This window comes from Mastomys coucha, unplaced genomic scaffold (assembly GCF_008632895.1).
Source record: "Mastomys coucha isolate ucsf_1 unplaced genomic scaffold, UCSF_Mcou_1 pScaffold20, whole genome shotgun sequence".
Classification (NCBI taxonomy): Eukaryota; Metazoa; Chordata; class Mammalia; order Rodentia; family Muridae; genus Mastomys; species Mastomys coucha.
In genome coordinates, this window is record NW_022196903.1 from 110,360,843 (window position 1) to 110,383,563 (window position 22,721).

General features: G+C 46.8%; 1 protein-coding gene and 2 long non-coding RNA genes across 4 annotated transcripts; 2 read left to right on the forward strand and 1 right to left on the reverse strand.

Moving 5' to 3' along the window:
* The first annotated feature begins 519 nt into the window (after positions 1-519).
* Positions 520-13,319, forward strand: Cxcl12 (C-X-C motif chemokine ligand 12). Of its 2 annotated transcripts, none has more exons than XM_031383087.1 (4): positions 520-692; positions 3,488-3,605; positions 5,589-5,675; positions 10,610-13,319. In XM_031383087.1, exons 1-4 carry the CDS (start codon positions 632-634, stop codon positions 10,623-10,625), a joined length of 282 nt encoding a protein of 93 aa, XP_031238947.1. In that variant the 5' UTR covers positions 520-631; the 3' UTR covers positions 10,626-13,319. The 2 variants fall into 2 exon arrangements, with proteins under 2 accessions (XP_031238947.1, XP_031238949.1); XM_031383089.1 differs by lacking the exon at positions 10,610-13,319 and adding an exon at positions 8,160-10,599.
* Positions 1,143-17,303, reverse strand: LOC116099459. The gene is made up of 2 exons (XR_004122253.1): positions 17,235-17,303; positions 1,143-1,665 (listed from the first exon to the last, which is right to left on the reverse strand). It is a non-coding gene; the product is annotated as an uncharacterized LOC116099459 (long non-coding RNA).
* Positions 17,304-17,351: 48 nt separating this feature from the next.
* LOC116099460 lies at positions 17,352-22,503 on the forward strand. The gene is made up of 2 exons (XR_004122254.1): positions 17,352-17,463; positions 22,160-22,503. It is a non-coding gene; the product is annotated as an uncharacterized LOC116099460 (long non-coding RNA).
* Positions 22,504-22,721: the final 218 nt, after the last annotated feature.

Sequence of the window (22,721 nt, forward strand, 5' to 3'; positions counted from 1 at the left end):
GGTGACTGTAGTGAGACTTTGGCTAGGAGTCTAAGTTATTCTAACTGTAGATTGGTCCACGTTGCCCTAAGCCTAGCTGTCCCCTGCAGCACAGACACTGTGGGCGTGAGGTGGGTCAGCTTGAGGTCTTGGCACCAATGAAAGGGTTCTCTGGCAACTTTTGGATGCTGCGCAACAGACCCTCGCGCCTGGAACAGACTGTTTCGTCTCTCTGCTTCTTATTTCACGGCTTTCGCCTTCGGCAGCCCATTAGTTTCTCTATCTGCAGGATGGGAGCATTAGGCTCTACAACCCAGTCTCTTTGCAATTCAGGTCCAAAGAGCCCGCCCAAGTTGGAGACTGGGAAGATCAAAGGTCTCAGCACCCAGCGGAGCTGGGGACACTGAGGGCGCCAAGAAGGGGGTGGGTAGGTGGGGGACTGGAAGGGCGGCCGCTCCGCAGGGGATGCGCGTCAGAGACCCCAGCCACACTCCAGGCCCGCCCCTTGACGAGCCCCGCCCCGCCCCGCCTGGTTTTCGCCTCTAAAGCGCCCAGCGCTCGCCTCCCGCTGCCGCACTTTCACTCTCGGTCCACCTCGGTGTCCTCTTGCCGTCCAGCTCTGCAGCCTCCGGCGCGCCCTCCCGCCCACGCCATGGACGCCAAGGTCGTCGCCGTGCTGGCCCTGGTGCTGGCCGCTCTCTGCATCAGTGACGGTGAGTGTGCAATCCGCGCCCGGGCCCGGGAAAGGCTCGCAGCTCTGCGCCGGGGCTCCTTCGGGTCCGCGGTTCCTCTGCCCGCGCTGGAGTCGGGGGAGAAAGAACTCGTTCGGCGCCGTTCACTGCAAGCGAACTTGGGGCAGCCCACTTTGCAGGGTGCACTGCCTCGGGTGTCTTATCCCGCGTCCCAAGGGTCGCACCGAGGTTTTGTGCTCTGCCAAGCACGGACGCAGGACCTAGAGAGGGCTGCAGGGGAGGACTGGTAGGACTGTTGAGCAAGTGTGGGGTGGGCACGGAATGGAAGCGTGGGCGACGGTGTCCCGGGCTTGGGCCCCGGAGCGCACCAGCTGCACTCAGCTAGTGTCCACCAGCGCCCAGATGTTTCCAGAGGCGAAGGGCAGAGTGGCCCCGGAGTTGACCAGGCAGGAGACTCATTCGAGAGTGGTGCGGCGTGTGTCAGCAAACTCTTAAAGGGCGGTCAAGTAGCTCGAAGTGCTTGCCTTGGCTATAGGTTCAGTGGTGCAGCTGAATGTCCTCCACTCCGAGGGTAGCGGGTTCTCTTACAGCACCCTCGAGGGGATCGGGGCCACGAGCAGCGCAGCGCAGCGTAGCTCTTGAACTCGAGCCGCCAGCCAGGGTCGCGCTTCTGCACAGTTCGTTGGTCCGTAGCGACGCGGACCTGAGCACGCGTCTCTTCGCTGCCCCCTTTTTCTTCTTACCGGGGTCACTAGACAAAGGCGCAGCAGTTACCCAAGCTATATGCACACCTCTTCCCAACCCCCAAACACACCTGCAAATGGGCGCTTTTGTAGCCAGCCCCGGAGTCCTCAGCTCTGGAATGAGAGCTGCGGCGGAGTTCAGTCTCCCAGACCCAGGGTGGTGTCTTCTTTCACTGGGAAAGGGCTTTCATTTTGTTTTCTTTTTTTGACACTGAAGAGAAAACTCTCAGCGCTGTTACAAGACACCGTTGCTGCAAAACAAAACAAACCATTGCCTCTGAACACAAAACAAAACCCTACCAGTCGGGCTCCTGCCTTCCTCGGCTGTGACGTTTCCTGGAGAGAACTGAGGGACGGTGGGGTGAGGCTGCGGTCTAAAGGCTGCCCAAGTGCACCAAAGCGTTGGTTTGGGTTCTTTGCCTGTGAACAACGGGGTACAGAAAGTAGTGGAACCTGTGTTTTGGCTAAGTATTTGAAGAGGGTGGACTTGCCTAGTCCGAAGGAAATGTTCTGTAAAAGAAATAGTTGCTGATCGGAGTAGTGAAAAAGAAATGAAAATCAATTTAGATTTTTTTTTTCTGTTACTAAGAACACCCAGGAGGCTGCAACTCCCCACTGGCTCCCAGTGCCCCGTCATGGAGCACATTGATTTGGGCATTAATAATTGAATGAGCTGGTGATGTTGTCAGGGTCGCAGCCTCTGGCAAACAGTACTGATTTCTGGGAAGTTAGGTTTGGGGCAGGAATGTAGGAACTCAGGTCTTCAAGGCTGGAGTGCAATTGTCCAGAGTAAGGGGGGTGTCTTCACCCTCAGACATATTCTGACCCTAGGAAGAGCTGGATTGTTGACAACCAAGTGCCTGGATCAGACCTGTTCTCTAGGCAGGACCCCATTGCATTGCCCAAATGAACTTCTTTTATTACCTCCTAGTGCCTGTGAGCCCTCTGATCCTACACAGCCCTCAAGCTGCAGCATGCCTAACCTTGCTCTGGTTCATGTCTTTCCCATCAGCTGTGATACAACTCAGGAGCTAGACATTAGCTATCGCAGGCTTCCTTGGTTGAACCCAAGGGCAGCAGGCTTCCCAGGCCCGTGAGAGCGAGTGTGCCCTGGCTTCCTAAGCCAAGCTCTCTAGGTTCCCAAGTCCAGGTGGCAGCAGAGCTGGTTTGGACTTCGGTCTGTAGCTGAAGTCTGCTTTTCCTATGCTTTAGTCTACACATCCCTCAGCTAAATGACACCTGCAGAAGAAGATAATCCCATCATATTTAATTTGGTCCACTTCTCCAGCTGCTTCCCAAAGGTAGAGAACTTCAGAATTCCCACAAGTCCCCTGGAACTCTGAATAAGCAAACTTAAAATCCTGGGACTAACTATTCTCAGCCATACTTTGAAACTTTGGTGAAAAGAGCCATAAATTTAAACATTTGGGGATGTTAAGTAGAGCTAGGATAAAACCTTGCTGATGGTAGGGGCAGCTACAAATCCAGTCCTCGGGGTTTGCAACTCTAGACCTAAAAGGTGGGTCTTAAGAGGGGTTCTAAAGGAGCCCCTTGCTAATTTACACTAATGAGTGTCAATTATAGCATTTTGCAAATTGGCAAATTGGCAAACAAAACTAGTAATAGGATCCAGGAGGCCTAGGCATCCAGGTAGTGACCATAAAAGACACAGTTGACCCCAGCTCTTGGGAAAAGCCGGATAGAAGAAAAATCCAGGGCCTCCCTTCTGGATTCTTTTGTGATTTGCAGGGCTTAGGATAGGGTGAGTGGGAGGAGGAAAAACTGCAGGTGGTAGGGGGAAGCCCCCCCACCCCCAGGCCTGCACCTGAGGGACTAGGAGGGAGCCTAGAACACCCACTTTTCTGGGGTCTTTTTGTCCGTTAGAAGCTGAGCCCAGTCAAATCTCACCATGCTCCCTTGCCGAGGGGATGGTCTTTAAAAGAATCTTTCTGTAACCATTCCTGCCGTTGCTCCTGATTCTTCACGCTAGCACCATCAAACCCTCAAACTCTCAAACCCCCAGCACCAGGGAGATAATGACTGGTCCTGTTGTTCTCTCTACACCTCCTCTAGGTAAGCCAGTCAGCCTGACCTACAGATGCCCCTGCCGGTTCTTTGAAAGCCATGTCGCCAGAGCCAACGTGAAGCATCTGAAAATCCTCAACACTCCAAACTGTGCCCTTCAGATTGTGTAAGTCTTAGCCACCATCATCCCCCGAAGAGGAACACAGTAGAGAAGGCCTCAGACTTGGCATAATTAGGGGCAGCTGTTACCACTGCGCGGACACTTATATGCCATCAGACATGAGTTTCAAAGGCTACTTTTGTTCCCCGAACCCTGATGTGCTCAGTGTTTCTCCCTCTTGCTTTCCAAGCTGTTTCTTGAAGCACAGTGGGCTGCCTCTCTACAGAAAAAAGCCATGGACTTGACGGAGGTCAGCCCTCAGCTATGCACAGTTGTGTCTGTCTATCTGTCCTGTCAGTTTCAAGGCTCTGGTGTCCAAAATTAAACCTTTCTCATATAGAAAAGAGAGAGAGAGGCAGAGACAGAGGCAGAGACAGAGACAGAGACAGAGAGATCCAGGATGGCATGGAGGTCAATTTTACTCACTTGCTCAGAGGTCAACATTCTAAGGTCATTTTGTTTTAGAGTTTTTGAGTTAGCTGGAGGGTGATGTTAGCTGCCGATATTTGATTTAAATTTACCTGGGAAATAAGAAAGCCCAAAAACGTATAAATGATGTAAATGTCTCACTCAGCATATAGTAGACTTGGCAGAGATGTGTCATGTGCTAGTCTGTCCTGCCATACCTGAGGATGGTGAGGGCTCAGAGCCTCCTAGCAGGGGTTCCCTTAGAGCTTACCTAGAGGAGGTGTAGAGTGGAAAAACATGACTCAACAACTAAAAACAGTATTGGATACAACAGCTGGAACAAACCACCGTGCTAGCCCGGAGACTTTTTCACCCAACAGTGACGGCTTTAGGCTTTCTTTGCTTTGTCAACCTTCCTTTCCAGCCTTCGCTGCTGTGTTATGTACAGTACGCTTTAGAGACCTAGCGGGTGAATATGATTTTTGCTGTTTTGATTAAAATACAATACGCTCCTGAGAAAGGTATCTTAAAAATGATGAATTTACTTTTGAATAGGCTGTGCCGCTGCACTGTCCTGGTAAGGGCCCTTGTACTTACAGTGTCAAATATGACTATTGATTCTAGCTGACACTAAGTTAATAAATGACGGGATCCAGACCGACCCTCCTGATCCCTACTGAAGTTACATCCTTCTGGACGACTGGCCAACTAAAGGCCTTTTTAAAAAGGTTTACCTGTCCCTAGGACACAGGGTAGGCACTTGTTTTTCCAGAGACAATTCAGTGCCTGGGGAGGTATGTTTGGTTTTGGGTTTTGTTTGGTTGATTCTGTTTTTTGACTTATCTGGCATCCAGGACTTAATGGAAAATAACCTGGAGATAGTTCATCAGTTCATCTCCCCATCAGGAAGTTCTAGGGATGGGAGAAAGAACACTGAGTCAATTTTAACAAATCCACAAAGTTAAGGCTTTGAGGTGTTCTGTGAACTTGTAGACATTCTCAGGCAACCATTGGACAGTTTGTCTAGACTGCTCCTTGCCCACCTGAACAATCTCACCTCACCTGCCCTGTTCCTCCCCTCTGGACTCCTGCTCTCTTCCTCCTGGAGCTACCCTGAAGTTTGTCCCATGTGCTGTCAAGGTGATCTGTCAAAAATTCTTAGGCTGCTTCTGGCACTCTCCAGAAGTTTCTAAGACCTTCCCCCACCATGATGTCAGTCATTAGCACCTTCTGGGTGGCTCTTCCTCCACATTCTTTTAAGCACTTTGACTCCTTTGGGATATTTGTACTTCATTTTCCTTTATCTTTACTCACTTGCCAAGCTCTAAGATCCAGCTTGGCCAGAAGCTCAAATGCCTCCGCTGTAGTCTCTTCTCTGTGTCCTCTGGGAAGCCTCCTGAGCACATCCCTAACCGTGGTGGTCTCAACACCCTTCAAGTGCTCTGTCTTCCAAAACTAAGGCTTCCAGGAGCAGCAGCTGGGCCCTTCAGTGAGGACCTTCAGCTATGAGTGCTGGGTGAGCCCATGTGATCGCTTTGTCCGGCTCGGCTGTATAGCGTCTCTCCCCTTGTGTTTTGGCAGTGCACGGCTGAAGAGCAACAACAGACAAGTGTGCATTGACCCGAAATTAAAGTGGATCCAAGAGTACCTGGAGAAAGCTTTAAACAAGTAAGCACAACAGCCCAAAGGACTTTCCAGTAGACCCCCGAGGAAGGCTGACATCCGCGGGAGATGGAAGGGCAGTGGTGGGGAGGAGGGCCAGTGGGACAGCACTGACTGGGGTCACGCTGACGTTTGCCAGCACAAAGACACTCCGCCATAGCATATGGTACGATATTGCAGCTTATATTCATCTGTGCCCTTGCCCGTGCACAATGGAGCTTTTATAACTGGGGTTTTTCTAAGAAATTGTATTACCCTAACCAGTTAGCTTCATCCCCACCCTCTTCCTCCTCATCACCCTCATCCTCATTTTTAAAAGCAGTGATTACTTCAAGGTCTGTATTCAGTTTGCTTTGGAGCTTCTCTTTTCCCTGGGGCCTCTGGGCACAGTTACAGGTAGTGGCTTTGCAGGGAGCCCTAGAGGGGGTAACCTTCCACCAGAGCAGAGTCCGAAAAATGCTGCAGGGCTTGTCCTGCAGGGGGCGCTCCTGGACAGATGCCTTGCTGTGAGTCACTCAACACAAGATTGGACAGAGGCTCCTTTATCCAGTTCAGTGCCGGGGAGGGAAGATTCCTTTAGAAGTTATACCTGGGGCTGTGCTCAGAGACCCTTTCCTAGCCATTCCTGCTCTCTGCTTGACTCCAAAAGCATGCTTCATCTCCTTCCGCTTCTCACCTTTGTAGCCTGACCTGACCAATGCTGCATGGGAAGGAAGGAGAGTGATGTGGGGTGCTCCATCCCTCTCTTCCCTTTGCTTTCCTCTCACTTGGGCCCTTTGTGAGATTTTTCCTTGGCCTTCTGTAGAATGGAGCCAGCCCCTCCTGGATAATGTGAGAACATACCTAGAATTACCCACAAAACCCAAATCTGAGAATTATCATAAACGGAATTTTAAATTTGAAAACGTTGAAGAATTGGACTTTTGTAATTGTCCCTGAGACCTATGTATGTCAACAGTGGCTCCATAAGCTCTGATCGAATATCAGAGATGAAAATAATAATAATAATAATAATAATAATAATAATAATAATGAATAAGCCAGAATCTTGCCATGAAGCCACATTGGGGATTCTGGGTTCCAATCAGAAGTGGAGACAAGATTAGACTTGTATACACCTTATAATCACAGACGGCCCTGGTGGTTTCGGTAACTATTCGCAAGGCATTTTTTACATATATTTTTGTGCACTTTTTATGTTTCTTTGGAAGACAAATGTATTTCAGAATATATTTGTAGTCAATTCATATATTTGAAGTGGAGCCATAGTAATGTCAGTAGGTAATCTCTATGATCTTGAACTACTGGCAACTTGTAAAGAAATATATATGACATATAAATGTATTGTAGCTTTCCAGTGTCAGCCACGGTGTATTTTTCCACTTGTAATGAAATTGTATCAACTGTGACATTATATGCACTAGCAATAAAATGCTAATTGTTTCATGCTGTAAACCTCCTACTGTATGTGGGAATTTATTTATCTGAAATAAAATCTACTAGTTGTTAGATGGAGTGCACATACATTTCTGAAGATTGAAAAAATAGGTGTACCTGCCGATCGGGTGCTGTGGATTGCCCTGCAACCAGGGTGAGTGACAGACACTGCGGCAGACCTGTCTCATGAGCAGGCTGAGTCTGCAGCTAAAGTTCTTGTGTATTTTTTTTTTAAACCTAAGCTAGTTTTCTGATGAATAATATTTGACTCACTAATTCCCCCTCCCCCTCCTTCTCCTCAGTTCTCTTAACATCCTCATGTAATCTCCAGACTCAACCCCAGTAATATCAAGCTTTCCTATTTTCCCATGTAAAAATCCCATGACTCTGGGCCATGTTAATATCAGGCTTTTGTGGGAACAGGTGGCCTCACCCCATAAATCATTAAATACCATTCAGCTTGAATCATTTTAATGTGACAGTCACAAACCAGTTGCTCTAATAAAAACCCTGCTAACCATCCTTCTCCTTAGCTCTCTAGAACAATCTCAGTTATCCCTAGGGGATGCTCCCCAGCATCCAGAAAAGAGAAGTGGGATCAATCATCCAGCCTTCCTAGGCCTCTCTTGGAGGGCTGCCTGAGCCTGGGGCCTCAACCTCCCCTGCTTTGTATAATTTGAAATGCATATTTGTAGTGAAGGCACAGTTCACCTCTGCATTTAAAGGGAAGGCAGGCCCAGAGCTCCCTTCCCTGCCCTCTGAGATGTGCATTTATGTCTCAGGGTGAGCTTTGGTAGGCATGGTAAAAACCAGGATCAGACAAACTGTCAGTCCCTGTAAGCAGTTCCCGGGTCATGGGGTTAGGGGTGGGGAAAGTGTCTGGTTTACTTTGATAAATTGCTTGTGAGCCGCATTTGCCAAGTGGCCTCCAGGCCTCAAACTGAAGACCGAGTTAAATCGACTCGTACGGCAATGCTAAATATTGTGCGACCTGAGATAGGTACACTCCTCTATGTTGCAATGTGATTAATGGTTCTACTAATTTTATCTAAGGGGGCGCAGAGAAGAAAAAGTGGGGAAAAAAGAAAAGATAGGAAAAAAGAAGCGACAGAAGAAGAGAAAGGCTGCCCAGAAAAGGAAAAACTAGTTCCCCGCTTCCTGCAGATGGACCGCAGTGCACTCTGCTCCAGCGCTTTGTAACTCGCTGCTCCTCCCTCTTTGGGGGCAGACCCCACACTCCGGGCAGGTGCTCAAACCTGATGGTAAACTCTTCCCACTTGTTGGGGCAGACCCCACACCCCGGGGCGGGTGCCTAGGCTTTTCTGCCCTGGTGGCCACACAAGCTGCTGTATTTATATGCTTCTTAAGGCCCTGCTCAGTCTGCTAAGCTATGAAGGAAGATGGGCAGAGACTGGGGTGGACGCTAATGCACAGAGGACCTGCCTAGCCTGGCAGCATTGCCCCGAGCTGAGCCCCCTTGGCCAGGACTTCACAAGGCTCACACCTACAATCCCATGAAGGCCAGGGTGGTCTGCTTAGCCAGGAAAGGGCATGTGCCTTCCCCTCAGCCACACTGCTCTTTGTGGCCTTCTCAGGACATGATGAGGTAACCGACTTGCTCTCAGGCCCACCAGCAGCCTTTCCAAATACCTGCAGCCTGTGTTGGGTGAGAAGCAGGAAGGATGAAATCTCAGAGAACACATACCAGCTGCTTCTCAGGGAATCTTTTCTTTGGACAATCCATTTTAGAGTCTTTAAACAGGTCCCACATTGGGGGGGGATAGATGTGCTCTGGAACTTTCTGAAGGGCCAGCAGCTTCAGGGACTCTTAGTCTGTCCTCCCCATCTTTGGTCCCAACATCCCTGGGGATGGTGTGCTGTCTGGGCACCTCAGCCTCCATCCTCACTCCTGAGAGATGTCTGCCTTCCGTGAGTTGGGTTAAAGCTCTGGAATTATCTATTACCCCAGCCCACCACCCTCACCTGGCAATTTTTGTCTGTTTTTTGTTTGTTTGTTTGTTTGTTTTTGTCTTTTGCCAGATTGAATTAGAAGGATAGAGGGCAAGGCTCTGATTTTAGTAGTGTTTTGGAGAAGGATTTTTTTTTTCTTCACCCTCCTCTTTGCCTCATGTAGACAGACACACACACATGCGCTCACATACACGCACACACACACACCTCATACCTCCAGACCTCTGGGTATAATTTTCATAATTGGTGCAGAGGGAAGAAATGTTCTGAAGATGTAGCAAATGGATTGCTGGGGAAGGAAGGCCCGGGGCTCTCTGTGTCACACCCTCTTCTATGTTCCTTAGAGGTCCTAGTATTAAATAGGTAGAGCCAGTCCTTCATGGTCCTTGTGGGGAAGGGTCTTGCTAGGGAGATTTAGGGAAGACCTGTGTTATCAACTCTTACCTTTTATCTAGACAGCTCTCCTGGCCCATAACCTCTCCTCAGATCTGAGCACAGCAGACTGAATTATTGGTGGGTGCCTTTTAAGCCCAGGGCTACTGTCTGTCCTTCTTGTGGCAGCCAGCTACAGTCTGGTCTGAGTGGCCTCAGCTGGATCCTTCCTATTATTAATAAAACACTTCTGAAGGCCAGATCTGTGCCCAAGCCATAGTTCTGCTCAGAAAGGGATGTCCTGCCCTTCTGGGACACTGCTGTTGTTGGTCCCTAACAACCAAAGGCCACACTGAGGCTGCCCTGAGTTGGAAGACCGCTTTCTGAAATGCCCACAAACTCTGCCTCCCACCATCCATCTCTAACTCCTAGGAGAGCTGTCTCTAGGGACCGTTTCTTAGGAGCCACAGCAAGCTCCTGGGAACCGTCTGTGCTTGGTGGGCAACCGCAGCCTACTGGACAGAGTCCTCATGGAAATGCCTGGGAAGCTGATTTCATCTAAGAATGGGTTGAAGTAGGATGTGCTCCTGTGACTTCTCAGGCAGGTGAGAGGGGTAGTCCTTTACACTGTTTAGGCCTTCTGGAAGGATCCACAGCTCCAGAGGTCACCTCCTGAGTGCCAAGACCTCTTCTGGCAGTGTGGGACCAGCCAAGAGATTTCAAGGAAGAGTCATTATTTGATGAAAGCTATGGGAACGACCTCTTCACTTGGAGTTCTGAGGCCTGGGGATGCTCAGGAACGCAGGGCACCTGCTGTGGCTGGGGCCCATGCAGAGTCTCAACACCAGTGTCCTAAGGTTAAGGCGGTGTCCCTTGACATGTGCTCCTATTACCATGCCATGTGTGCCAGTGTGTGTCTGCCTTACTCTGTGCTTGACATGTTCACCCATCTTCTCTGCTTCCTGCCACCATTCAGACCCTCAGGGTCAGCCCTGCCTGTGCCCTTCCCTGCTCTCTCACTCTCCCAGGCCTCCAAAGGAAGATCCGTGGCTGCGAGCTGAACTAAGGAGTAGGGCCTGTGGCTCCTGGTAGGCCACGCAGCACTCCCAGGCATGTGGTGAGAAACTGCCTTAATGTGTCTCCTCTGTTCTTGTCAACAGGAGGCTCAAGATGTGAGAGGTGTGAGTCAGACGCCTGAGGAACTTACTGAAGGAGCCTAGGTCTGAAGTCAGTGTTAGGGAAGGGCCCATAGCCACTTCCTCTGCTCCTGAGCAGGGCTGAAGCCCTTTTCAAGGGACTTGCTTTGCACAATATTGCTGTACTTTCACATTTTTATTATGTAGCAAGATACATGGTGATTTTTTTTTTTTTTCACTTAGTCTGATTCTCCAACATCATTGGTGACAGGCCAAGGCCACTATGTTATTTCCTTTGTTCTAGTGTCTTTCCCATGGAGGACCTTCTCTGAGTAGTGGCTCCCCAGGTTTGTCTCTTGGAGCTGAGGCAGGGGGCTCACCCCATTTCTGAATAGGAACTGGGTGTCCCCACCCGCAAGGACTGCAGGGCTCTCCCAAGCTGAGGCAGGAGTGTGAGGCCAGGGAAGAGTGAGATCCACCCTCATCCCACGCTGTCCTCCTCATCCCACCATGCTCATCACTCTGTCTCATCCATCCATCCATCCATCGCCATGTGTCTGCAAGACTGTCTCCATGACCCTGAAAAAGGACTCTCAAGATGAAATCCTTTATTCAAATGGGACAGCAAGAAGGAAAAGCAAATGTCTGGTGTTCCCCCCCAAACCCTGCGCGCATCTATGTCTTGTTTGGAATATTGTCTCTTCAACCCCCTGCTTGTCTTGTTCTCGCCCATGACCAATGTCTCGTCGGTGCACTGTCTCTAACCCAAATGCAAAGGCTGAGTATGAGGTGATGGCCCCAAGGTCCAGGTTGTGGTCATAAAAACAGCCCCGCTGTCTCCCTGCTCACTGGCCCATCTTGGACACCCAAAACCCAAAGAAAGGTGGTTTGCAACAGCGCTTAGCTCGAAGAACTGTAAACCCTCCATATTTCCATAACTGTTAGCTTAAAACTGTGGGGTTTTAGCTTTCTGGAACCAAATGTATTCTTCTGTTGAGGAGTAGCATGTCTCAATTCTTTTCATTTATTTTTAAAAGTCAGTGGATAAGAGCATCAGCCTTGGGCCCTGATGGGCAGGCATTTCTCTGGAAAGGTGGGTGAACTACCTTTCCAGAGACAGCTGATCGGGTGGGACTGGTGCCACTGTTTGAAGCATGGTCCCATAAGTGTCCTCTGCCACTGCCACTTTGACAAAAACCCAGTTAAGAGCCAGTCTCTAGTTCCTCAAATGAAATGGGGTGAAGAAAGGAAAGAGGGCCGAGGCCAGCTGGCTGGACACCGGAGTAAAGATAATCTTCAAAAACAGGTGTTTGAGAGTGAACAATCGGTAGAATTGTTAGTGTTGTGTGTGTGTGGAGGGGGGCATTTCTGTAAATAGTCCTCTAAGTTGAGTTCACAGCAGATGAAAAATCCAACCAGAAAGATTTTGATCAAATTTGAACAACAACAACAACAACAAAAACCCTAAAAATGTTAAGCCAGTTGGCATGAGGGGCATAGGGCTAGTGGCAGAGCTGGATCCTCACGAGGATACTAAATTATTTTAAACCCTCCTGACTAGAACATTTGGGGACCCCTGGGATAGAAACCACACAACAATTGCTGTGCAATAAATAGCCACTTTACATCTAATCCAAGCTTTGAAGGCCTTCTATCTTCACTCCAGTTAGGGATCCTTTCAAAGTCTCCTTCACAGGGAGGAAAAAGAGAAGGGTAGAAGAAACTTTAGGGAGCCGTATTTGTGTATCAATTCCTCTGCTGACAGTCAGTTTCTAGATGGAGACAGCCTGCCTTAAAGCAAACGCGCATTTAAATAGGACATTTACATCGGAAAAGTCTCTCCCCACCTTAATCCCCCATTCTCTTGCTTTCAAAATACAAGCACAGCAGCCCTTGAATGGTTGTTGACCACAGGACACCTAGCTGTCCCTGCTGGTCCTGGGTCTGCCGGGCGCCAAGTAACCTGCCAGGCAGCCAGTCCATCCGTTACCAGCCTTTGCATCTGGATAGGGAAAGGGGGTTGGAGACACCTAGTCTGCTTTGTGTTGAAACCCAGATCTGTACCCTGTGTTTATACACTGCTGCTGGCTCCCGAGGACAGTGGGACATTAGCATGGAAGTGCAGCCGAGATGGAAGAGCCCTCTGATTCATTGCCTGGTCGGCTTTGAGAGAGGGTTTGGAAAGCCAAAGGCTGCATTCCTCTGTGGGACTTGGCCTGAGGCCGTAAACCTCTCCAATGGGTTCTGTTTATCTTCCCATGGGTGATTACCTCACAGAAGTCAGTCATCCCCAGGCTGTGCACCCCTTTTGCAGCTGAGTGAGAGCTGGGGACCCGTTCTCTCCACACAGCTTCCCTGGCCCATTTTAAGGTAATCTCATTCTTCAAAATGTTCCATTGAATCCTCCAAATTCCCCCAGCAGACTTCTGCCCTTGCCAAATTCCCAACAGCCTACTCAGCAAAGTTGCCAACCTCGATGGGCTTGCAGTGTCTAAGCAGTGATGGGTTCAGTATTGCATGTGGTGAATACTGTATTTTGTTTCAGTTCTGTCTCCCAGATAATGTGAAAATGGTCCAGGAGAAGGCAGCTTCCTATATGCAGTGTATGCTTTCTTATTCTCGTTTTTAATATATGACAGTTATTTGAGAAGCCATTTCTACCTTGAAGTCATATCAATGAAAATGATGTATCTTCACCTACAATTTTCCTAATAAAGTTCTGTATTCAAATGTAGCTGCCAAGCATCCTCAGTGAACGTTAGCACGTGGAATTTTCCACACCCTGACTCTAAGACCGTGCAGTCTTAGCAGAAGAGCTTAGCAGGCAACAGGCCCTGGAGTTCACTCTTCTTGGTCTAACTGCCTGTGCCAGAGAAGATCTCTATAGGGAAAGGTGTTCCATTTTCTCCTCATGACCTGGATTTCTCCTGAGAGGCCAGACAGCCTTGCACTAGACAAGCGATGGCTTAGTGTAAAGTCACAGGAGTTTTCCCTACAGTCGCAAGCATTTGGGAGAGGAAGGCCCACACTACACATGTAGGTCATGGTAGAAGGTGACAGAGGAAGGACTCTGACCCTGTAAGGCAGCTGAAAACTACACTATTCCTCATGTTCCTATCCTGAGTGAGGGAGCGAATAGAAGTCAAAGGGTGATTTGTTGACTGCTGCTGGCCAGCTTCCTCCAAGAATCCTGCTTCTCCAACAAACAGAGCCTTTGTCTCCTACAGCTTGGTCTTCTGATTCTCTTTATTCCACATTCAGCCATTTTGCAAAAGAGAGGCTAGCACCAAGCTCCAAATGTCCAAATCTACAATGTTTCGGATCTCACTGCATCTCCTCCATACGCACAGCTTTCCCCTTCCTTATAGGATAGTTGGTGAGTTCTAAGTTGCATAACACACAAGAATTAGGAAGGTCAGAAGCTTCAGGAGAGGCCATGTGGGACTTTGTGACCACATGGGTGTGAAGATATAAGGAACAGGCAAGAGCTTAGATCCCATTCCTGCTTTGCCCACATCGTGACCTGAGACATACGAATTGCTTTTGGGGGTCTCAGTCATATATCATCCATAACAGAGTTAAGCTGAGAGAGAATATAGGATTGGCTAGAATGAGAAAAAGTCCACCCCATGCTTCCAGAGAGTCCCCTCTTTATACCTCCTGTACTATGAAGTTTTAAAGCTAAAAGAAAAGAGGTTGAATTTGCATCTCACACAGCCCACAACAAAGCCTGGTGACAAGGTTGAGCCTACTCCAGGCCAGTGATGGAGAAAACCCTCCCATTGGCCCCTGTGGATTCCTTGGGTTCGGGGCAGCATTCTTTCAAGAACAGTAAGCTGCTATCCCAGCACCAGGACCTGATCAGCAGTTCTCACTCTAAACAATCTATGTCCACAACCCATCATGTCCCTTTCCCTGTGCACATGACACAGACTGGGCATTTGCATAAGGCACAGAGTCAGAGCTGCTCAGAGCAAAAAGGTGTCTGGGGCAGGAGAGAAAGTATGCACTTTGAAGTGCCCAGAAGGTATCCTAGTAAATTAGAAGCAACAGTTGTTCTATAGGGGCTGCACATGGGGAGTCCGGCACCGTTAAGGAAGCTAGGATTCTGCCTCCTCGGTCTCACTGTACCCTGATAGGAGAGGAATAAACTGTACAAAGGCAGTAAGTACTGACACCCACAGTGAGAAGATCTCAGCAGTCTGGAAAGGTGTGAGAAAACCAGGAGATGATCAGATGCATGGACACCCTAGCCAGCTGTGGGCCAATCTTGTTCTAGGGGTACAGAGACATGTTGTAAACAGTCTCACCTGTTTCTTTTTCTCTGTGTTCATAGTGAGGACTTGATACTGTAGACAGGACTGTAGACAGAGGAGAAGCAGGAAAGGTAAAGTCTTGATCAGCAGGATTCAGGGAGAGTTGTAGATAACAGACAAGGGAACCCATAGCAAAGAGGCTCAGAAGGCATTAGCATTGGTCCATACTCCCTACCCTGGACTCCAGTTAGATCCACTTCTATCCAGGATTTAAAAAAAAAAAAAAAAAAAAGAACTTTTCTAATAACACCAAAATGGCCATTTCTAAGTCAGTTAGGCCAAGTGAATTAGGTATGGATGCCAAAGGCTGGTGCTTACACAGGAAGTTGCTAGAGGTCTCCTGATTTCTTTGCCAAGGTTCCCCAGAGATGATCTTACCTTACAGCCCACTTCCTGGTTTTAGATGAAACTCCAAGGAGAAATTAGTGAGACTATAGAAGCATTCTAGACTATGGCTGTCACCCTAGATTGATTAAAGTCTCAGACGTGTTACCCGGTCTCTCCTCATATAGAACATACACAGAGACCACTTAGAGCCTGGATATTCTTCCCTAAAGATACCTAGTTGCACCAAACTGAGTGGCTCAGAATCGCCTGTGGAGAGACAGTTGACCTTCACTTTCCTGTCTAGAGCTTTAGCTCTACAGGTGCATGCACAATGGGCCTCAATCCAATCTCAGCCTGGACGTCCAAAGATAAACTGAAGATTTCCAGGTGAAGTCCATTCTAGAGTATCTATTGAGATGTAAGCTTCAAATGTCTTGCATGAGGATTTATTCCCAGCACCTGATCATGAATGTTTAGAGCATACATGAAGAGAGACTTGGTGTCCACAAGGCAACACCAACAGCAAAGAGCTGGTGCTCTTACGAGGCCATAAACTGTTCTCAGCTTTCAGCAACAGTGGGGGTAAACAGAGTAGCGCGCGTGCGTGCATGTGTGTGTGTGTGTGTGTGTGTGTGTGTGTGTGTGTGTATCAGAGAAGTCAAAGAACAACTTGAAGAAGTCTGTTCTCTCCACTACTTGATTGTTGGGATTGAACCCTCAGGCTTGGGGGAAAACAAAGGTCACTTCTAAACCATCTCTATTTTCTAATCACTCTGTGTGACTCAGAAGACAGTGCCTTGGCTCTGTGTTGAGCGTGAACCTATTTAAAACTGAGGGACTCTGGGGTCCTAAGGACTGGGAAACATCACAGGCCACAGTACTTGAATTTAACTAGCCCAATGTGAGAAACAGCCCTGGTCTCTGAGTAGGGAAAGAAATTGTGGTAAGTACAGGTAAGCCCACGAGGGGAGAGTAACTCAGAGCTTCCCTAGCCCTGTGCCTGAGGCTAGCAAGTGAGTTCACTTCTGAAGCCATTTATCTTCCTTTACTGCTCTGGAGTCCCAGCAGCTCCAGCATATTACTTTGAAATGCTGGTGTAGATCTCAGGGCTGTCTCTGTCGCCCACATTCCTAATACACTTGGAAGACATCCCCCAACATTAGCCAACTGAGAGAACAGGATCTGAGGAGTGCCCTAAATGTCCAAGAATCTGTTTCGTCTACAGGTAAATGTGTCCAGCAAGGATCTCTGTGCGTACAGAAGGGAAGATGCTGCAGGAAGGACCACTCTGGGTGACAGTAGACATGTGTCCAACAGAGACAGGACCACTCCACAGCCTGTAGAGCTTGTCTACACTTCTCTTTCTCATGATCTATAGCAAGACTTTGGGATACAGCTAAAGCAATTCTAAAAAGAAAGTTTATAATGTGAGTGTTTACATTCTGAAATCAGAGGTATCTCAAATAAGTAACTTAATGGTATACATCAGTTTAAAAAAAAAAAAAAAAAACAAGAACAAACTAAACCTAAAAGCAGTAGATGGAAAGAAATGATGAAGATCAGGGCAGAGATTAAAGAAGCAGAAGCTAAAAGAACAGTCTAAGAGCCAGGCAGTGGTGGTGTATGCCTTTAATCCCAGCACTTGGGAGGCAGAGGCAGGCAGATTTCTGAGTTCGAGGCCAGCCTGGTCTACAGAGTGAGTTCCAGGATAGCCAGGGATATACAGAGAAACCCTGTCTCAGGGAAAAAAAAAACAGTCTAAGAATGAATGAAAGAAAAAGTTGAGTGTTTTAGCGGGCTGGGAGCAGATGATGCAAACAGGAAAAGAAGTTAAATTATTCCTGTTTCCACATGATAGTATTCTATCCTTAGAGACCTTTAGTGACTGTACCAGCAAATATATAGATCTGATTTAAAAAGAAAAACTTTTAACAGAGTAGCAAGATAGAAAGTCAGCATACTAAAATCAGCAGGCTCCGCAGATGGCTAAGTGCTAAAATACTTACCTGGAAAGAGTGAGGATCTGACTTCAAGCTCCTGGAATCAGGTAAAAATGCAGGGCATTGTGGTACTTGTGTATAATTCCAGCACCAGGGAAACAGGCACCAACAGAAACAGGAGCATTCCAGGAGGGGGAGGGGGAAGGACATGAAAGAGGAAGAGAGGGGAGAGGGTTACAATTGAATTTACCCTGCCACAGCCCAATATGAGAAACAGCCCTGGAAAACAGTTATGGTGAGTGGGTAAATGTAGCTCTGGGTGTTAAAGTAATCATGCCTGTGAGAAACGACGTCTAAAATGGAGTGAATGGAGAAACGATGTCTAAAATGGAGTGGATGGTGTTCCTAAGGATGACAGCCCAGGTTGTTCTCTGAACTCCACACTCATGTATGCATGTATGTGTGTGCCTGAACATACACACATGTATTTAAAATAAATCAGCAATCTTCCCATATACCTAAAATGAATTTGCTGAGAAAGAAATCAGGAAAAATTCCCATTCACAATAGTTTTTTTTAAAAAGTTGCTAATCCCAAAGGTGTGAAGAAAAAGATCACAGACCCAAATTATCATGGCTAGATTAATTAAAGCAATTGTTTTGTATTCATGCACATGGGTTGTCTCTCCCTAAGGCAGGGTGCAAGAGGTCAGCATTCGATTGAGTAAGATAGGTTTTTATAGCTCAGGGGTAGGGGGTTTACAATGGGGGGCTTGGCAAGCAAATTCAAGGGATTACAGAAGTATAATATAACAAGTCAGTCATAATAACTGGCTGTCACAACAACCTCCAGAAACAAAGGCACAGTGACAGGTATTCATAATAACTTTTTGAAGCAAACAAATAAACAAAAATAGTTGCTGTGTCCTGGAACAGGCAATACAGTACTGTTTGTAGTTAGAATTACAGGTGGGGCACAGCCCAGGCTTTAGGAAGCAGATATTTAACTATAAACAAGAATGAAACTTCATTGTCTTTATTATAAGATGACTTTCAGACCCCAAAAGGGAGGCTGGCTGTTAGCATCCAGAACCTGCGGCAGATATGTGGGCGGGTCCACAGACCTGTCGCCAGGGCAACGGCCACCATATTCCCAGAATCCATTAGGTTCAGCTCCCACCTTTACCTGGACTGCTACGTCACGACATATATATATATATATATATATACATATATATATACATATATATATATATATGGGTACTTTCCTCCATCTCTCTCTCTTTTCTTCTCTCTCTCCCCTCTCTCTTCCTGCGCTGCTACCCCCCTACCCCCTTCCAATTAAACCTCTTACACGTGGAACTGCCTGGGCCTGGTGTCTGCAGACGCTTCCCGCCGCGCGACTCAAACCCCATCACTGGCCGGTTCATCAAAACGAAAAAGTTGGGAATAAACCTAATTTTGAGGGTGAACTTTTGTACAAGGGAAACTTTAAGACGATGAATACAACAACTGAAGAAGACAGTTGAACACAGCAGAACTTCCTTCACTTATACATGATGGCAGTGAGGTGATGAAAATGGCTGTAGTGTCTAAAGAAATCTACAGATGCAAGGCGAGCCATATCAGAATTCCAATTATTTTCTACACAGGACTAGGAAAACTCAATCCTAAAATGCATGTGAAGTCACAAAGGACCCTGAATAACCAAAGCAGTCTTAAGTATAAAGCAAAACTGCGAGCATCACAATATTATTCTCAAATTATGTAACAGAACCAAAGTAATAAAAGCAGCATGGCAGCACAATCAATCAATCAATAAATCAATCAATCAATAACAAAAAACCCTTTTCAACTGGTGGAACAGAAGGAAGGATCTAGAATTAAACACACGTGGTTGTAACCACCCATGCTGCAACAGAGACTGCTCACAGACAGTGCTAGGGAAACTGAGAGCCCACATGTAAAAGAATGAAACTAGATATACATCTCTTCAGTGGCACACACACACACACACACACACACACACACACACACACAAAGAGATCAATTCAAAATAGACCCAAGATCTTAATCTGAGACTCTGAAATTGCTAGAGGAAAACTTGAGCTAACCACTTCAATGCACAGGCATAGGTGAAAGCTTCCTCCGAAGGACTCAAAGAGCACAGGAAATAACCGGCAAATCATTAAATCAACAAGCGGAATTCCGTGGAAACTATTTTTTATAACTTCTGCCCAGTAATGGGAGCGATCAGCAGAATGGTGAGATAGTACACAGAATGGAGAAAATGCTTGACAACTGTGCATCTGGCAAGAGATTAGTATCTAGAATCTATAAATAACTCTGAAATTTAAACAGGAGGGAAACAGTAAAAATAAACAAACAAAACTCAACTAATTCAACCCACATATAGGATAAGTTACATAGATAATACTCAAAGAAAATAATACAAATGACCAAGATATACTTTAAAAAGTGCCTTTGACACTCGTAGCCATCATAGAAATGTAAATTAAAACTGCATTGAGATTCTATCTGACCCCAACAAGAAAACTACAGATGTTGGCAGTGATGATGTTGGAAAAGAGAAACACTTGCACATTTCTTGTAGGAATAACACTAGTGCCCAGATAGGGTGAATCAGCCTACGGTGCTTCCACAAAAGAACAGATAGAAAAAGACACACTCAATAGGATTGCATTTGACTATAGATAATGAAATCATGATTTTTGGAACTAGATAGAACTGGAGATGACAACATTAAACAAAAAAAGTGAGATGTAAAAACAATATTACATAATTTAAATTTATTTGTACTTGTATCTATGTACACATATATGTACATCTGTGTATATGAAAGTAGAGAAGAGTCTGTGTTGGTTAGTTTTTTGTTTGTCAACTGGACATAAGTTAGAGTCATTTAGGAAGAGGGGACCTCACTGAGAAAAATGCCCCCATCACACTGGCCTGTTGGTACATCCATGGGACATTCTTGATCAATGAGTGATGTGGAAGAGCCTACTGTGTGCTGCAGCACCCATGGGCAAGTGTTTCTGGGTTGTAGAGAGCCGTGGAGAACAAGACAGTAAATAGCACTCCTGCATGGTCTCTACTTCAGCTCCTGCCTCCATGTTCCTGTCTTGCTTTGAGACCTTGCCCTGATTTTTCTCCATGTTGGACTGTCTACTGTAAGATGAAGCAGACTGTATCCTCTCTAAGCTGCTGTTGGTCACAGTGCTTATCACAGCAATAGAAAGCAAACTATGCAAGGTCTGTGAGACAGGATGGGGAGGTCTAAGTGGAGTGGGAGGCAGGAACAGGAGTAGTTAGTGTAATACATGGTAACAGGGGGTACCTGTTGTCATGGTAACGGGGACTCTGGGCTGAGGAAGGGAATCAGCGGAATGGTGAAGGGGGCACGAAGACAGGCAGTGGAAAGAGGAATAATGGTAACAAACAGTGAAAGGTGCATATGAAAATGTCACAGTGAAACCCATTCCCTAGTATAAGAAACCACAGCCAACGTTATAAAATTTTACAAAATCTACAAAGAGAAAAACAAAAGCAAAAATAAAAAGCACTTCAGTGTTTCTTGCATATACTCCTTTGGCAACCCCTATCTCCAAAAATGTTTACATTTTAATTCTGCTCTCTCTCATAATGTAAATATTTGCTTTCTTCCATCTTATCTCCCCTGACTTGGTTTCAGCTACATCACGAGGATATTCTTTGGCAAGAGCATCAGGAAACTCACATCAGGAAATCTGTTTGTCTTAGTTATGGTTTTTCTGCTGTGAACAGACACCATGACCAAGGCAACTCTGATAAGGACAACATTTAATTGGTGCTGGCTTACTGGTTCAGAGGTTCAGTTCAGTATCATCCAGGCAGGCATGGTGCAGGTGGTGCTGAGAGTTCAACATCTTTATCTGAAGGCTGCTAGCAGAATACTGGCTTCCAGGCAGATGAGGGTCTTAAATCCCACCCCTACAGTGACACACCTACTCCAACAGGGCCACACCTTCGAGTAACACCACTCCCTGGACTGAGCATATATAAACCATAACCCAGTTTATGAGTTTCCAGCTTAATTGGTCCATCAGCATCATGTGACCCTGTGCCCGCCTGGAAGGAGACTTTCTGCCTAGCCATCAGGACTCGGCATCCTCTCCAGAGTTTCACTTTCTCATGACTCTCAGCGGCTTCCTCTTCCTTCTTGACATCTGAATCCCAAAACATCTAGAACTACCTCAGACTGTTCTTCTGCAACACCAAATTCCCCTCCAGTTGTGGTCTTGAACACCATACAGGCTATGAAGACACTCACCCCAGACTGCTGACCCCAGCTCAGACTTTCTCTCGAGCTCTAAGCCTGCACACATACCTTCCCTTGTAAACAATATCCTATGCAAAACAATAACTCAAAACCCACTTCTGCCCTCTCTCACAACCCACCATGCCTGTTTCTGCAAACAACCACTCCATCCCTCCAAAGGTTCTGACAAAGACATACCGCCACCTGATTGGTTGTTTCACCTTTCAACTCTGAGTTGCCTCATGAATAAACCTACTGAGCTACTTGAAAAAACACTTCCCGAACCCAATGTCTTCTTACCATTCCCATCTTGGCCTAAGCCACATGTGTTCCTGGCCTCCTGAGTGGCTCACTTTTCAACAGAAGCCACAGTGGTCAACAGGCCGCAGTATCTCAGCTCAAACCCTCCAGTGATCTCCTGGCTTATGCAGTGTATAAGTATATAAAGGTCTGTATACATATATGGTTTATAAGTATATAAAGGTTTGTATACATATAAGGTTTATATGCATATGGATATATACATATATCCATATGCATGCATATATATATAGGTTTGTATATAAAGTAATGTATGTAAAGTTTGTATATAAAGGCTTGTACCACCATCTCTTTTCATCCCTAACTTGATCCCTCTCTGTCACAATCACTCTGATTTTTTTCTCCCTGAACAGGTCAGCTCCTGTAGCCTTCATAAGACATGACTCATCCCTTCCTACCATCTCTGCCCATCTAGCCTCCCAAGTGAGCCCTAACAGATGTTCCCTCCCATTAGCATGCCCAGCTGCCTCGTCCCACTGGTCCTCACAGCTCTCCCTGACCAGATGTACTGCTGTATTGTTAGCTGCCCCGTGCCGTGGTCTTTGTCTTTTTGACTAATTGATCTTTTTGGCTGACACAGGAAGTACTGAAGAGAGAGATTTTGAAGAATGCCTGATAAATCAGCAGGGTTTTGAACATGTTACACATGTTCTTTGTTCATTTTGACAGTAAAGGCAGCAATGGCTACCTCTCAGGATTCAGCATTTCTTTGTACACTCATGTCCACACTGGTAAATTGTTCCTTGAGCTAAAATTCAGCTCATGTGAGCATTTCTCAGAAATTAAATTACATACCATGCCAGCTCTAGAATCTGGCATCTGGCTCTTCCCCCAGGGTTCTAGCACAAGAGGAACTGGAGTAGCCTATGTCCTGTAAGTCTAGTTAAAAAGTCATCTGGTTTCCCAGTGGTATCT

What these genes read in the sequence shown, in the direction of transcription:
- Cxcl12 (XM_031383089.1), top strand. Translation starts at nt 632, where the DNA reads ATGGACGCCAAGGTCGTCGCCGTGCTGGCCCTGGTGCTGGCCGCTCTC. An exon ending in CGCTCTCTGCATCAGTGACG is followed by an intron (nt 693 to 3,487) that starts GTGAGTGTGCAA and finishes CACCTCCTCTAG; the next exon opens with GTAAGCCAGTCAGCCTGACC. An exon ending in CTGGAGAAAGCTTTAAACAA is followed by an intron (nt 5,676 to 8,159) that starts GTAAGCACAACA and finishes ATTTTATCTAAG; the next exon opens with GGGGCGCAGAGAAGAAAAAG.